Consider the following 14087-nt stretch of genomic DNA (forward strand, 5'->3'; position numbering starts at 1 on the left):
TATCAAGAACAAAGACCTTACCAATAGAAGCAGGAAACTTTTTCTGATAAATGTCCAACTTTCATATCTAGAACTGCTGAAGCAACCAACTATAGATCAATATACAAAAGTCAGCAGATGGGCAGTTAACCCAATTGTTATAATACACACAATATTGTTGTTACACACAGAAATCAGTGTTTATACAATTTGCCACTCATATCTCAAAAACCAATCAAGAAAACTAACTCTGGAATCAATCAAGTTAACAGAAGGAAAATACAAATTAAAGAAAATTGCGAAGCCAAGATATGTAGGAGGAAAAAATAAACTGGGGATAAAAGAGGGAAAAATCACTCCCAGCATTGGCCCATACTTCAGAGTACTCAAACTGATAATACTGTACAATGTTATGCGGATCCTCCATTCCTACAAATCCCAATAGGACAGCACCAAAGATATCTACCTTATCTCAAATAATCAAATCAAATTGTCGTGCTTGTTGTTGGAATTGAAATCCAGGGCTCATATCTAGTTGACATCTGAAAATGTGAATTACATTACGTTAGTCCAAATCATATTGCTCAGATATGCTAACAGAAAGAGTCAAAGAGAACAGTCACAAAAATATAGGAATCAATGTTTGGATAATTAAATGACACTACATCATATAGCATCACATCCCAATTTAAAGAATAGGGTACAGCTAGCTAAGATTGATGCATAATTAATAACTGGTCTAAAGTCATAACTGGAGGAAAGGAAATAAGAAACAAGAAAAAAATAAAAAGCGCACACACACACACACACAATTTTCCTGATCTGATGGTCGACCAAAAGATGCATATAAAGAATTCAAAATTGGACATTCATCACAAAAACATTGGAAATAGTTCTGATGTTATACATTTCACATGAAATCATACATCTAAGTAGTAGCTCACTTGAAGTACGAGGTCAGATGGTGGTCTTCTGGAAAATGTAGACTTATGGGCATCTGAAAAGCATCTCACTGATCTATTCTCAAGGTCACCTGTGCACCCTAGACTGGGATAAAAAAAGACTATCATAGTTTCAAATTGCTGTTCAGTGATTCTTAAACCAATAATGAAACTGGTAGAGCAGAAAAGGAAAAGGAGGGGGAGGGGGGATGGGAGACTGTATTTCTGTTGATAGAACACTGCAACAATTTTGAGCATGAAATTATGCTTGGTCGAAAATTAGATTATGTTATGGCACAGCAGTCCTTCATCAATACACAATGCTAGTATGAGTAGATGTTGCCATAATTGATCAGACCAGAGCGTAAACCTTGAGGAGAAACCATGGTCTACAAACCGATTGGTACCGGTCGGTTCAGCCCGTAGCGTACCGGTACCAACAGGCACCGGTACGGTATGGCTATTAAAATCGGTTCCAACCCAATTTAAGTCGGAACTGATCGGTTCATGACCTGTACCGGTGCAAACCGACCCGGTTCGCACTGGTACAGAGTGTTCTTCACGGAAGACAGCGCATGGCTAAAGCCACGCACTAAGTGCCACGCGCTGTGGCACTTTTGGTACGGTACTGGTTCGGTACCAGTACCGGACTGCACCGGTATATTGGTACGGTCAGTACGGCGAACCTTGGGAGAAACACTGAGCACAACTCGTTCCTGTTCTCAAACAGCAAACAGTCTCCTAAGATATTGTTACTGTGTCTATTCAGAATATAGAAAGTGAGGATTGGAGATCAGAAAAATGATAATCAGAAAGATTATTGCAAAAAAAATGAGTCCTATCATTATTTGGTTAAAAAATAGACAAACCAAACACAACTCAACATGTCATAACAAAAATATGTCCTCCTAGTTCAACATCAAATATAAATTGAACTTTTAAAATTTTCCAGGGTATTTCAAACTAAAAGCCTCAGAGCTGCTTTACATAATTTGTAAAACAAATATGAATTTTAATAAGTTTTGTTTTAAAAAGTTACCTCATAGGCAAGACCATGTAAGCTCAAGTTGAAGTGTGCTCTCTTCGTGTGACCCCAATTCTCCGTAAATCCCGTAGGTGGCAAGCTATCTCCAGAACAAACTGTACCCCGTCATCTCCATTTCTAAGTGAGTTGATGGTGTGTTCAAGAAAAGTATGATCTGCTTCAAGTGCCTCCAACCTCTCACTCAGATGTGAAATTTCATTTTCAAGAGTAGCTAAATCACTCTCTTTATCAACCATGGAGATGTACTGCCCATCACTGTCAGAATTATCCTCACCATTTTGTTGAGTGGTAGATTGAACCCCTTTGGATGATAAAAGGGTGCTTGTGTTGGATTTTGATGGTTTCTTTTTACCTGACAAAACACTCCCTCCTGTTTGACTACTTTCTGGAGACAAATTTTTCGAGTGAGGATGTTCCAAATCATTACACCCCACTGCCTTCTCCAAATACTGACCATTTTTAACATCATGATCTAAAACTGCATTTTTTTGTTCAGAGTTTTCTCTATGAACATCCTCACATCTTTTGTCAGAATATTCATCTTCCTTTACATCAAAACTTGAAAGATTAACGTAAACCCCATTATTGGAGAAGAGATGGAGCTTTTTCTCCAACTTCTTCAAACAATCAGAAATGTAATCCTTTTCATCTTCAAAATCTAACAAAGGAACCTTCAAAGGACCTGATCCACTCCATCTGGAGGCACCAGCCTCCTTTTCAAGAGTTGTGCTGGTGGGATTATTCACTCTTGACTCTAAATCATCAGACTTCTCTGGTTTACTGTCTGCTAATGATCCATCTCCAAATTGCTTAATATATATTTCAAGCACCGCTTCAAGATCTTGTATTTCCTTATCCCTTTGAGCAAGTGCCTCATTGGATTTTTGAAGTGCTTCTTGGTCGTACTCAGTTTCCTCTTCCATCATTCTCTGGTACTGCAAAGCTTCCATCTGCATAGCTGCCTTCTCCTCCTGCAACCTAGTAATCATAGCCATTGCTTGATTTGCTGCAATTGCTGAAGCATTTCTTTCTTCTTCTAGCTCCTTGTATAAAAGGCTTATGGACTTCCTATCCAACTCAATCTGCCGCTTCAGTCGATCAACTGTGCTTTCTCCTTCCACTTCACTAACAATACTTCCATCTAGAGACTCCAAACCTGATTCATTTCTTTCAATAGACAGCCTTTTAGTAATGTTCTGCAACACAGGTCCATCACCTTGTCCATATACTCTGGGACTTGGACTCATATCACTCCATGGGGTCTCAAGCCCCTTAGAGGCAGATATCTGTGATATAAGTAATTTCAGATCTTCAAGAACTTTAGAAGAATCCCTCCCCGTAATTACTTCTGCAAAGTTGGAAGATGTCAAGTTGCCCTTATTGCCAACAGCAAGTTTGTAGGCATCATTTAGATCCATATGAGTGTTCACAGATGGACCAGGGTCACTCATAATTTGGTTTGTCTTCAAATTTATCTCAGTTGGACTAAAATCCTTGGAAACTCCTCCAATAGAAGTAGCAGAGATGTGCACATCATCATGAGTTCCCAAAACTTCTGGTAGAAAGAGAAGATTATTTAGAGAAGGGTCAAGTAAAAGAAGCTTGGAGCAAAAACGAATCCAGGTTAAGACAGACATTGACTCACCTTCCACGTTTGAAACTTCTGAAGGAACTAATTGAGAATCTTGAGGTGTGATTTTGGATAATGGAGGATCGGCGCTCATTTCAACTCGGCTCCACTTTACTTCCTCCAAACCAGGCCCAGCAGCAATAGAAGATGCCAAAGATGATATGTCATGAGAACCACCTACATGGAGTTTCTTCTCAGGAATGGAATCAGAAGGCTCGTGCATGACAGGAGCAGGATGAATCAACTTTTCTACAGCTGCATCATCTGAAATAGTGGCAGATAAACTGTTGGAGATAATGGTGACAGCCTCTGGTTGTGGAGATCGAGGCTGAAAATCTTGCTTAAGTTCCTCAGTTCCATGAACCAGTGTATTTCCATCTTCATCATCTGAGGATGGGACTTCTGACTCTGAATCAGAGTTAACCTTAAGTTCACTGTATCCAATGTGGGACAGCCGATCAAAACGTTGATTCCCCAAATGATATGTTGTTGTTGGCCCCAAAGACTTCTCTCCTGTATCTTCATGATGGAGACCATTGTGTTCTGTGGAATTTAACAAAGAAATGCCAACTTCAGCAGAGTCAACTCCAGTGGATTTCTTTTGAAGCAAACTGACAGCATGTGGTTTATTTTTGAAAGGCTTAGAACAGCATGAACAAGTCCTCATGAATGACACCGGATCCTTCTTCAGCAAAGGAACTTTAACCACATCATCTCCATGAAGTCCATCCTGCAGACAACTGCCATTGATAACCGCAGGAAATTTCAGATCAACGTCTTCACTATCATCAAGAGCCACCTCAAGTTTACCCACCAATGATCTGTATGTCTCAGGGATAGATTTCTTCTCCATGGAAAATGTAAGGAGGCAGCCTTCGCACATGTCATAGACATTAGCAAGCTTTTGATGAACATGACAGAAAGCCAATGAAGAGATTTCTGATTTATGGGCCTTGCAAATTAAATCCCAATAAAAACTTGGTTTCTCGTTGCCCAGGACATGATCCAGCCTTGAGCATAAAAGACACGGTCTTTGCAATTTGCAAAGACGAGCAAATTTTGTCACCAGGTAGGAATATAATGCACCAAGGAACAATAGAAGCATTAACAACCATTCAAACACAGCAGAAGATAAAACAGACGAGAAACGCCGAGAATTTCTCCATTCAGAAATAGGAGTTCCTGCAGCCATTCCTAGAGTATATGCAAGACCGTTAAGTGGAATGCGTGCCGATCACCCAGGATGAGAAATTATCAAACCCTTTACTTCCAGGCTGATGAAACCAAATATCCCAGCTGAGATTCAATATGGAAAACATCAACAAGCTCAAGTCAGATTCAATAAAATATGAAGAATCAGAATATTATTTTTTTAACGAAGTTTTTGGTACTCTTCAATCAATGAAATAGAAAACCCAAGCCTTGTAAATTTTCTTTAGTAAAGCATGGGGGAAGTTCCTCACCTCCTCCATATTTCATTTAAAAAAAAGAAAGAAAGAAAGCCCAAGCCAAAAAGTTAACAATATAAGAATCAAAATGTTAGCAATAAGCTAACAACCATCTAAATAAAGCTCTAAAGCAAATACAACGTCTATCCTATCAAAAGTTTGACCTTCAATAGACCATTGCAAGGACCAGAAAAATTTACAAGCGAACAGGTGAGACCACAAGAAAAAGCATGCCTTCTGGTAATCTCTTATCAACTCAAATCCCAATAACATAAAAAGATAAAAATAATACTGAACGAACAAAAAAAAACCTAGATGAGATCCAAATTTTTCAAACCCAATTCAAGACAAATAAAAGGAAGAGCAATTCAATATCTACCTGCTGAGAAGTTCCAATATTTCAACCATAGCAGACTGAAAGCAAGAAAACATACATCCTAGATTCAATCAAACCAATCAAAGCAAAACTAATTCAACAAAGCAAGAAAACATATATCCTAGATTCAATCAAACCAATCAAAGCAAAACTAATTCAACAAAAGACAGAATCAATATAACAGCTAATAAGAAAAGAATATAAGAAGCAAATCAGCTAGGCCAAACCAGTTTAAGAAACCAATCGAAACAAACACATAGAGAAAGAGCAACAATCCACACCTTGTGAATTCCTCCCAAATTAAGCCGGCGAACAAACAAAGAGAAGCGATCGATCCGAGATGGCCAGATGGGTTCTGAGGACAGCAGAAAGACAGAAGCAACCGAAAGGTAGGAGCTTTTCCCCTGCCCTCCCCAGATCTCCACCCTCTCCTAATAAATAATTGTTCCAACAAGCTGACGTCGCCAGCCAAAAGTCGGCTGGAATCCCAAGTAGCGATGGCAAACCGAAAGGCCACAAAATAAAAGCAAACCGTGACAAGCTCCCCACCAATAAGAAGACAAAAAAGTAGAGAAAATGCCATTTTCCAGCTAAAATTCCCAAAAAAAAAAAAGGAAAAACACAGAACTTTTTTCCTGGAGTTTTCTTAGAAAAAGATTACCTCATCTACCACATGGTGCAGATTGGGGGAAGGAGAATGGGAGAAAAGCTGTTGATTCGGGAAAGATTAGATTGAGAAAGGGAAAGAGAAATAGTGGCAATCGGGAGTGGGAGAAGGAAAGGATCTACGGATGGGTTTGTTGACAGAGACTTCGAGATACCGTTGAACCTGAGTCCCCAACCGTTGTTTTTGACCGAAGCAAACGTTCCTTTAAAACGTCGATCAGGACCGTCCGATTGAAGTTTATGAGAATTGTAAAGGCTTCGTGGGTTGCCATTCGTGGGTGCATTGAAGGAACTGGTTGACTCTCTCGGATCTGGTCGGCTGGGCGGCGAAAGCTTTATTTTCTACTATGGACTTGAGTGAAGTACAGGTGGGCTTAAAGATTTGCGTTTGACCCCGTGCTTTTGATAGCTGACAAACTCGGCTGTATATCTTCATTAAAATAAAAATTATAAAAACTCTCCTAAGAATAGAAATAAATTACACCTGCATAATAGTTTAAAAAATCTATATTTAACTCAAGAGATTTATTTTCCTCCAACCTCTTGACCCATAATTTAACCGAATCGTTAATCAAACTGTGAATCATAAATAAAATCCAAATATCAAGTTAGAAATAATTTTGAAATGATTAAAATAACCATAAGCAATATAACATTGTGTGCATCCTTCTCTCTATAAAATTAATTTTGATTTTTTATATAAGCTAAACGATTTTACTAGTAACATAAGTATAGACTTTATAAGCTATTAAGTGCAAACATAATAAATATAAATGTTAGAAAAAAAATTATAGTTTATTCAAAAAAACTCGGTTGTATATAATAAACATAATTTATTATATAGAAATTTGAATTCAAATGGTTTAAATATTTCAAAGCCATTTAATAGACTGTTTTTTTTCTCTTGATTTGTGCATTACTATAGAATAGGTTTTGTTATTAAAAATGCTCATAAACATTGATGTCTTCAGGATGTGCAAAGGATATCTGAAAAATCTTGCTTGTTGCATTTGTATAATTGGATAACTTGTAAATACAGCAAGGCTTAGATATAGTACTTTCTTTTTTCTTTAAATGTACAAAGCAATAACTAAACCAACAATAATGTACTTATTAAAAATAGTCACATGTTGACTTAAGCAGAACTATATGTGGCATTTACATCCCTACAGCTCAACAACAAATATAGTTATTTTAAAGCACCATGGAATGTTCATCAACTCATCAAGATTTTTAATTACGAAGATATGAACCAACTAAAAGGGTTTTCATGTTGAATCTTCATTCATCTCAAGTAGAACAAGATTTTAGACAAAAAAAAGAAAAATGAAGATTTTTAAATCTTGGTTAATATTATATAAACTACGATTCTTAAGATATATGATAAAATAAATTCTACAATTAACTTTTATTTCAAAGAAAGTGATTTATATATATTCAGTATTTAAAATAAGGTATAAATTCTACTGTATAGGTGACTACCTAGCGTTAAAACAGGACCCATGTTTTAGTTGAGATTAGGGTTGAAATGGGGTCGAGCGAGCTTTGGAGTGGACTTTTAGCTTGAATAAAGAAAAATTGGGTTAGAGTTGAACCTGAAATTCAAGCTCAAAAATTGGCACAAGACAGAACAAGCTCTGATGCTAATTTAATGAAGGATAGAACAAGCTCTGATACCAACCGATGCAAGACAGAAGGAAGAAAGAGGAGAGAGAGAAGAGGAGGAGAAGGTAGAGATGGAGAGAGCAACTGGACATTCTGTACTACCGAATCTCAATAATGCAATCTATCTTCTCGATTAACATAGTATTGGATCTATATAGATAACATAAAACCCTAGTAAAAGTCTAATCCTAAAGTCCATAAAATTCTAGTACTATCCAAATACAAATAAATTTTTCTAATTTTAATAAAATATTTTTTATAATTTTTATATTTGCCTCTAATAGAAGTGTGCCTAAATTTTTTATTGAATAGTCCTCTATCAAAAATCTTTTAGGGCTCCAATCTAGCCTCAGCCTATCGATCTTGATAGTAGGTTCAGTTTGAACACAAAATAGACGTACTTGTCCCTTCTCTCTTTGCTCGCTCCCTGTGCTTCCTTTCTCTCTCTTTCAACTCTTTCCCTCTATCTCTCCCCATCCATCTCCTCCATAATCTCTCTCTCTCTCTCAGACTCTTCTCTCTCTCCTTTCCCCTATGTTCTCTATACCTCTCTCTATATCTCTTTCATCTTTGTGTTGGACAAGCTTTGAGAAATTAGTCCAATTCGGCTCCGGAGTAGGTTCGAGTCCAAGGTTGGACCGGAATTGAAAAAAAAAGAGTAAATTATAAAAGCCTCCATGAGGTCAATGTTTATTTCACTTACACTTAGGGCTCGTTTGGTTCGCAGGAAAAGAAGGGGGAAAAGTGTGGTCAACGGAAAAGTAGTGAGATGCCTCTTGTTTGGTTGGAATTTTCAAAGGAGAGAGATGGAAAAGTTGTATTCCCATGGGAATATGATTCCCACATTTCATGGGAAAGTCTTTCCCATGAGAAACATGGAAAAAAGAGTAAGGGGCGTAGCGAGAGAGAGATAGATAAACTAGACAGCTAGGGGGAGAAGACAGCTTGGGGGGGGGGGGGGGGGGGAGAGGGTGTTACATGTCGAAGAATAGTATAGAAAACACCCGTTACGCCGACAATTGATAGTGCTAGCACGGAACTAGCTTATCAACGCTGCTGTTACACTAGGAAGAGTCTCTAAGACCTATAGGCCAATTAGACTGAATTAGTCAGTCTAGCGACTACTTGTGAGATATGTCCATTAACTGTTTTCCTTGCTAATGAGAGGTTAACCCGATGGTAAGAAGTGATTGGATGAGCGTGTGGTAGCATGAGAAACATGGAAAAGTTATTTTTATTTTTTTCCAAAAAGACCCTTCAGCATTAAAGTAGCATTAAAGAGGCATTAAAGACCTAATTTTTATTAAGGGCATAATAGAAATTATACATAACTTTCCCAGGAAAGTGGATGGCCAACCAAACATAAGCACTTTGGAAATTTGTCACTTTCCCATGGTCAACCAAACATACCAAAAGTACTTTCCTAGGCATTCTCTTTCTAGGAATTTGTTTCCCATGAACCATATTCCTAGGAGGAAAAATACTTCCAGCGAACCAAATGAGCCCTTAATACTTTATAAAATCTATATTTACACCTAGTTAAATTAATGACGTTAGTAAAACCATTTACTTCAAATAAAAAGTTAAAATTGCCTTTAAGTAGGGAGGAGGATGCTTATTTTTATTTTACAGTCTTCGGTGGTTGACCGGCTGTCATGTCACTTAAGATTATTTTGGTTATTTTTAAAATTTTTTATTTAAAATTAATATTTTGACTAATATTTTGTTAAGTTATGAGTTAAAATGTTGGATAAAAATAAATTGTAAGTATAAGTTATTAAACTATTGTATATAAGTATAATTTATGTTTAAATTTTTTTAAAAAATATAATTTAATTTAGAAAAAAAAACTGGGTATGGACCTAGTCGGAACCTGAATTTTCTTTCCGAGCGAGACCTGGACTCCATACAAACCCAACCTGGCCCGATTCAAGGCGTAGCGGAGACCGGGAGAGGTTAGATGACTCCACATGCGGCGCACGTCATTGCAAAGCTCCCGAGTTGCGCCGCCCGTCCGAAAGAGAAACTAAAACCCTAGAGTTTTCCCTTAGGTTTCTCTCCGGGGCGATCGGACCACCGGCGTCGAGAGAGTAGAAACCATGGACTCCTCGTCGGCCAACGCCGGCGTCTGGTCGGGACCTTCTCCGACTCTAAACCCGGAGTCGCTGTCCTTGCTTCGCGAGGGGATCTCGCTCGTCCTCTCCCAGTGGACCGCGCTGCGGATGGCCATCGAGAACGAGTGGGGCGGAAGAGACTCCCATCGGAAATCGGAGGAGCTCGTATCCACCATCCTCTACTGGTTCACCCAATCGAAACGTTAGACCTCGATCTCCCCTTTTCCTATTCCAGCGTTCTAGAATTTTGCTTTTAATAACTTTTTCTCTGTTACAAATTGTTCCCAAGTTTTTTTTTTTGAAATATAATCGGGTCAATTTCTTCTTGGTTGAAATTTTCACAAGTTTCATATATAAAGCATGCTTTTTTTTTCTTTTTTCTTTTTTTTTCCTTTGAAGAAACTGTTCTTGATTATACTTCTGCCTTCTATCAGTAGATTGGGAATTTAAATCAGACTAATAGAGATATGATTTTTTTTGTTTTTCCGTTAAGATGGCCAATTGTTTGCTAACTCTTCATAAATTTTTTGTTTCAAGCTCCGCTTTATATTGATGATCTGGAAAACATACTAGACGAGAACTTGGTGCTTTCTTTCAACACTGAAATCGAGGATGGCAGCGTCGAGGAGGTATTCTGCTTTTCTCTCATCATTTTTACGTATTTTCATTTTTTTGCTATTGGAGCAAGCTTCTTTGAGTTAATGTGCTGTCTTCAGAGCGTAGCCTGAAGTGTATAACTCGAATTGATGCATCCTATGGGCAATACCCCATACTGAATGATGCAAGTAAGGAACCTGATTTACATGCTATATGATTTGAAATCCATGTAAAAAAAATGTTGAAAGAAATGAAAGAGCACACAATTTGTATGCATTATATGCAAATCATTGATTGCTTGTCCAGCTCATATCTCCTTATTTCACATAAATTATAACAAGCAAGCGTTGCTTATAAATTTGGTATATGCTCTTCAGTATATGCTCTTCACCATCCATATACTGAAAGTCTTACCCTTTGTCACGTTAGTTTCTTAAGAACCATTTGTACAGCACTATATTGAATTTTTGCTAGCTATCCTCCGCCCTCTATATTAATTTCTGCACTTAATGCAATATGAACGTCTGCATTTCACCTCTCGGTCTTCTTTTCTGCATATAATTCGAACTCTTGCCTTTCAGATGTGGACATCGTCCTCAACACATTCCTTTCATCTATTCTATCTTGTATCTATGCATTGTGTTTTCATCTGCGTCAAATATTGTCAGTTGATTCTTCGTTGCACTTCGTGTTTTGTTTATATTTCTTGCCTTTATATGCTGTATGTAATATGAGCTAGGTTGTCAGGAGGTAACTAAAGCTATTCCCGAAGTTTTGAACTTTACATAATGGTTAAATATTTCCAACATTTTCATAAACAGGTAGCTGAACATTTGATGATTATGCATGAAGATTGTCTTAAAGGTAATTTTGAACCAATTGAGAAGCTGAGGAAGTTGGGTCCTGGGACAAATGCTATTTCTCAAAGTAGACGGGTAACTTATTTTTGACTTCTATTTTCCTTCCTTCTGCAGTATACATACGAGGAACTGTCTTTGATTGGACCATTTTTACATGACTTATGTCATGCCTGTGCTGGCAAGGGGGAGAATTACATGTTATCACAAATTATGACTATATCAACAGATGTCTAGGATAATTTCAATATATATTTTGGAAGAGGGGGGCAAAATGTTATCATGATTAAGTTGTCCTGTGATACTAATTTTAAATTGAATTTCTTTTAAATGTTACATTGAAGCATTTATGTTATAAAGGAAGTTTTTTTAATATTCCACAGATGCAAAATACAAGCATTGGTTCATTAAGTAACAGTCATATCATATGTTGATGAAGATGCATAGAGAGTTCAAATTCAAGCTTCCTATCTCTTGTCTAACTAGATCTTAATATTTGTTTACTATTAATCAGGAGAAAATGCTCTCATACTTTTGCTAGTTAACAGCTACATCACGTATGTGGCACAAATGCCATGACTTGCTAAATAGGATATAATTTATTTTTTTTCACACAAGAAGATTTGAAGCACAATATGAAGTTTGTTTTGGAATGTGAAGAAAACAGTTATGTTTTGGGATGAGAATTTAGGTTGTGTTTACTGGGTTTGCTTTGTATGGAATTTATTGTTAGTTTCTTTATGCCATTGGGTGATGCTGGATGGACATGCTATTGATATCATTTGAACTGTTGCTAGACTAGGTTAGATCTGCATGAATGACAAGATATGATAAATAAAATTTTACTCGTCATTTTGAATAATCTTGGTTTTCAGTCATAGGCACGAGGCTGTTCTCTCTGCTGCGCTCATTTTTTAACTAAAGAGCGGTATGTGGTAAGGATGCTCGATGGTGTTTATCAAAATTAATTTTGATCCATCGTATCGCTTGCCCATGGTGTTTAAACATAAGAAAAAATTACAGATATGGAATGGAGCACATAGTGGTCTTCTGTAAATGGTTTCGGAGCAAATGAGAATAGCTTTATATCCTGTTCATATTTTGTACTGCTATGTTCAGTAAGTTCCATCCCTACCAGAATGATGATGCTAGAACATGCTATTTTTAGCTGGGAACTTGGTCTCATTCTAATCACATACTTAAACAAAATGTTGAAATTACAATAAAACTTTTTTTTCTCGTCCAGATATTTTTTCAACTAGAGTTTATTGCTGAGGGTAAGAGGGTAGGCCTTGGCGCAATAGTAAGGTTGCTTCATTATGACTTGGATATCATGGGTTTAAACTATGGAACCAGCCTCTCCATAGGTAAGGGTAAGGTTGCGTGCATTTGACCCTTCCCAGACCCCATAGTGGTAGGAGCCTCATGTATTGGGATGTCCTTTGAGGTATTGCTGAGAGTTGTGCATTTGTTTTGTGAGGTTGTTATGGTTATCTATGTGGACTAATTGTTTCAATTTTGGAGATTTTAGGGGTGCTTTAGCCATACGTAATTTTGTTGAGGCAAGTTCTTAGTGTGCTTGCATCTCTTCATCGTGTTAGAATGACTTGTCCTGGAAGATATATTTGCTCAAAAATATTCAAGAAGTGGCTTTATAGCTTATAAAAATCTTTAAATGATCACACAATTGACATTCATGGGTTGATTTCTGCTATTAAAACCCTTTTCTTAATCTATCTTTTTTTTCTCTTTCTTTTTTTTTTCTTTTTGACATTTCCTAACCTTACAATTGATGGTTAACTTCTGCACAGTGATTTTAATAGTGCTGACATTGGTTAGTTTGTTCCTCATGCTACAGGTGATTGATGACAAGGAAGATGAGAGTTCAGATGAAGAAATATCAGATATGATGGTGGATGAGCCAAAGCCAAATGAAATGGCTGTGGATAAGCCAAATAAAATGGCCATGGACGAGCCAAAGCCAAATAAAATGGCCATGGACGAGCCAAAGCCAAAACAAATGACTGATGAAGAAGGATGGTCTGTCGTCCCTCCCAGGCGTAACAGAGGTAAAAGGTCGGGGTAGAATAATCCAGAGAATGCGAGCAATCATATCAACGCCAGTGCATGAAAACATGCAAAGCTCTCAAGAAGAAGCATGAATTGCTGTAATCCGTGACCTGATCTTCCCTGTCATTCATGAATAAATACTCCGCCAATTTTGGCTAATAGACTTGTTTCTCTCCTTTATCATAAAAACTAGAAAACAGTGGGTTGTATTTATTCAAAACGCGAGCAGCTGTAGAGATGTGGAGGATGGAAATGCATGAAGTCGATTTTGTGTGTTATAGTAGTAGTAGTAGTTTTGGAGCCGTACATGTCCATGGTGAATGCTTTTGTTTCTGGGGCCTCTGATTGCATCTCTTGCTATCCCGCTCCCTCTTTTCTTTGATGACAGTAAATTTGTTGCCATTAAACTCCTTTTGCAGTTCCTTGAGTTCAATATTCATTTGAGCAAATATATCTACAATTGCAGCTCTTGTATTGAAGTTCTTTTACAGGAGGTTGCTTGTTCCAACTCAGCTGTGTTTCTTTGCTGCTAGTTTATTGTTTGTTTGGAAAGTTGCTGAACAATGTGAGAATCACCCATAGAGACCGGGCTGTGCTCGTTAATATGTATTAGGTGATAAAGGATTGAACTAGTTAACTTGCCAGTGGAAGTTAATGGAATGTAGATTAATAGAATCATGCAGGTTTGTTGCAACCCCT

At 37.4% G+C, this 14087-nt stretch overlaps 2 protein-coding genes across 6 annotated transcripts; one reads left to right on the top strand and one right to left on the bottom strand.

Annotated features, from left to right (window-relative positions):
* Positions 1–40: 40 nt before the first annotated feature.
* LOC103724165 (myosin-binding protein 1-like) lies at positions 41–6192 on the bottom strand. Of its 4 annotated transcripts, none has more exons than XM_039114235.1 (5): positions 6081–6192; positions 5701–5898; positions 3611–4891; positions 1960–3520; positions 41–521 (listed from the first exon to the last, which is right to left on the bottom strand). In XM_039114235.1, the coding sequence occupies exons 3-4, from the start codon at positions 4785–4787 to the stop codon at positions 1983–1985; spliced, it is 2715 nt and encodes a 904-aa protein (XP_038970163.1). In that variant the 5' UTR covers positions 4788–4891; positions 5701–5898; positions 6081–6192; the 3' UTR covers positions 41–521; positions 1960–1982. The 4 variants fall into 4 exon arrangements, with proteins under 4 accessions (XP_038970163.1, XP_026656198.2, XP_017702390.2 ...); XM_026800397.2 differs by lacking the exon at positions 6081–6192 and having other exon boundaries at positions 1960–2275; positions 2306–3520; positions 5701–5990; XM_017846901.3 differs by lacking the exon at positions 6081–6192 and having other exon boundaries at positions 1960–3517; positions 5701–6005.
* A 3482-nt stretch (positions 6193–9674) lies between these two features.
* LOC103724166 (pre-rRNA-processing protein TSR2) lies at positions 9675–13795 on the top strand. Of its 2 annotated transcripts, XM_008815338.3 has the most exons (4): positions 9675–10066; positions 10402–10493; positions 11283–11396; positions 13177–13795. In XM_008815338.3, exons 1-4 carry the CDS (start codon positions 9850–9852, stop codon positions 13402–13404), a joined length of 651 nt encoding a protein of 216 aa, XP_008813560.1. In that variant the 5' UTR covers positions 9675–9849; the 3' UTR covers positions 13405–13795. The 2 variants fall into 2 exon arrangements, with proteins under 2 accessions (XP_008813560.1, XP_038970166.1); XM_039114238.1 differs by lacking the exon at positions 11283–11396.
* Positions 13796–14087: the final 292 nt, after the last annotated feature.

Source organism: Phoenix dactylifera, chromosome 16, assembly GCF_009389715.1.
Source record: "Phoenix dactylifera cultivar Barhee BC4 chromosome 16, palm_55x_up_171113_PBpolish2nd_filt_p, whole genome shotgun sequence".
Classification (NCBI taxonomy): Eukaryota; Viridiplantae; Streptophyta; class Magnoliopsida; order Arecales; family Arecaceae; genus Phoenix; species Phoenix dactylifera.

Bases quoted from the DNA above. Each gene is read 5' to 3' on its own strand.
- LOC103724166 (XM_008815338.3), top strand. From the start codon at position 9,850: ATGGACTCCTCGTCGGCCAACGCCGGCGTCTGGTCGGGACCTTCTCCG. The intron at 10,067-10,401 runs GTTAGACCTCGA...TTTTGTTTCAAG, and splicing joins CTGGTTCACCCAATCGAAAC to CTCCGCTTTATATTGATGAT. The intron at 11,397-13,176 runs GTAACTTATTTT...CTCATGCTACAG, and splicing joins CTATTTCTCAAAGTAGACGG to GTGATTGATGACAAGGAAGA.
- LOC103724165 (XM_039114235.1), bottom strand. From the start codon at position 4,787: ATGGCTGCAGGAACTCCTATTTCTGAATGGAGAAATTCTCGGCGTTTC. The intron at 3,521-3,610 runs GTGAGTCAATGT...TCTTTCTACCAG, and splicing joins AGAAGTTTCAAACGTGGAAG to AAGTTTTGGGAACTCATGAT.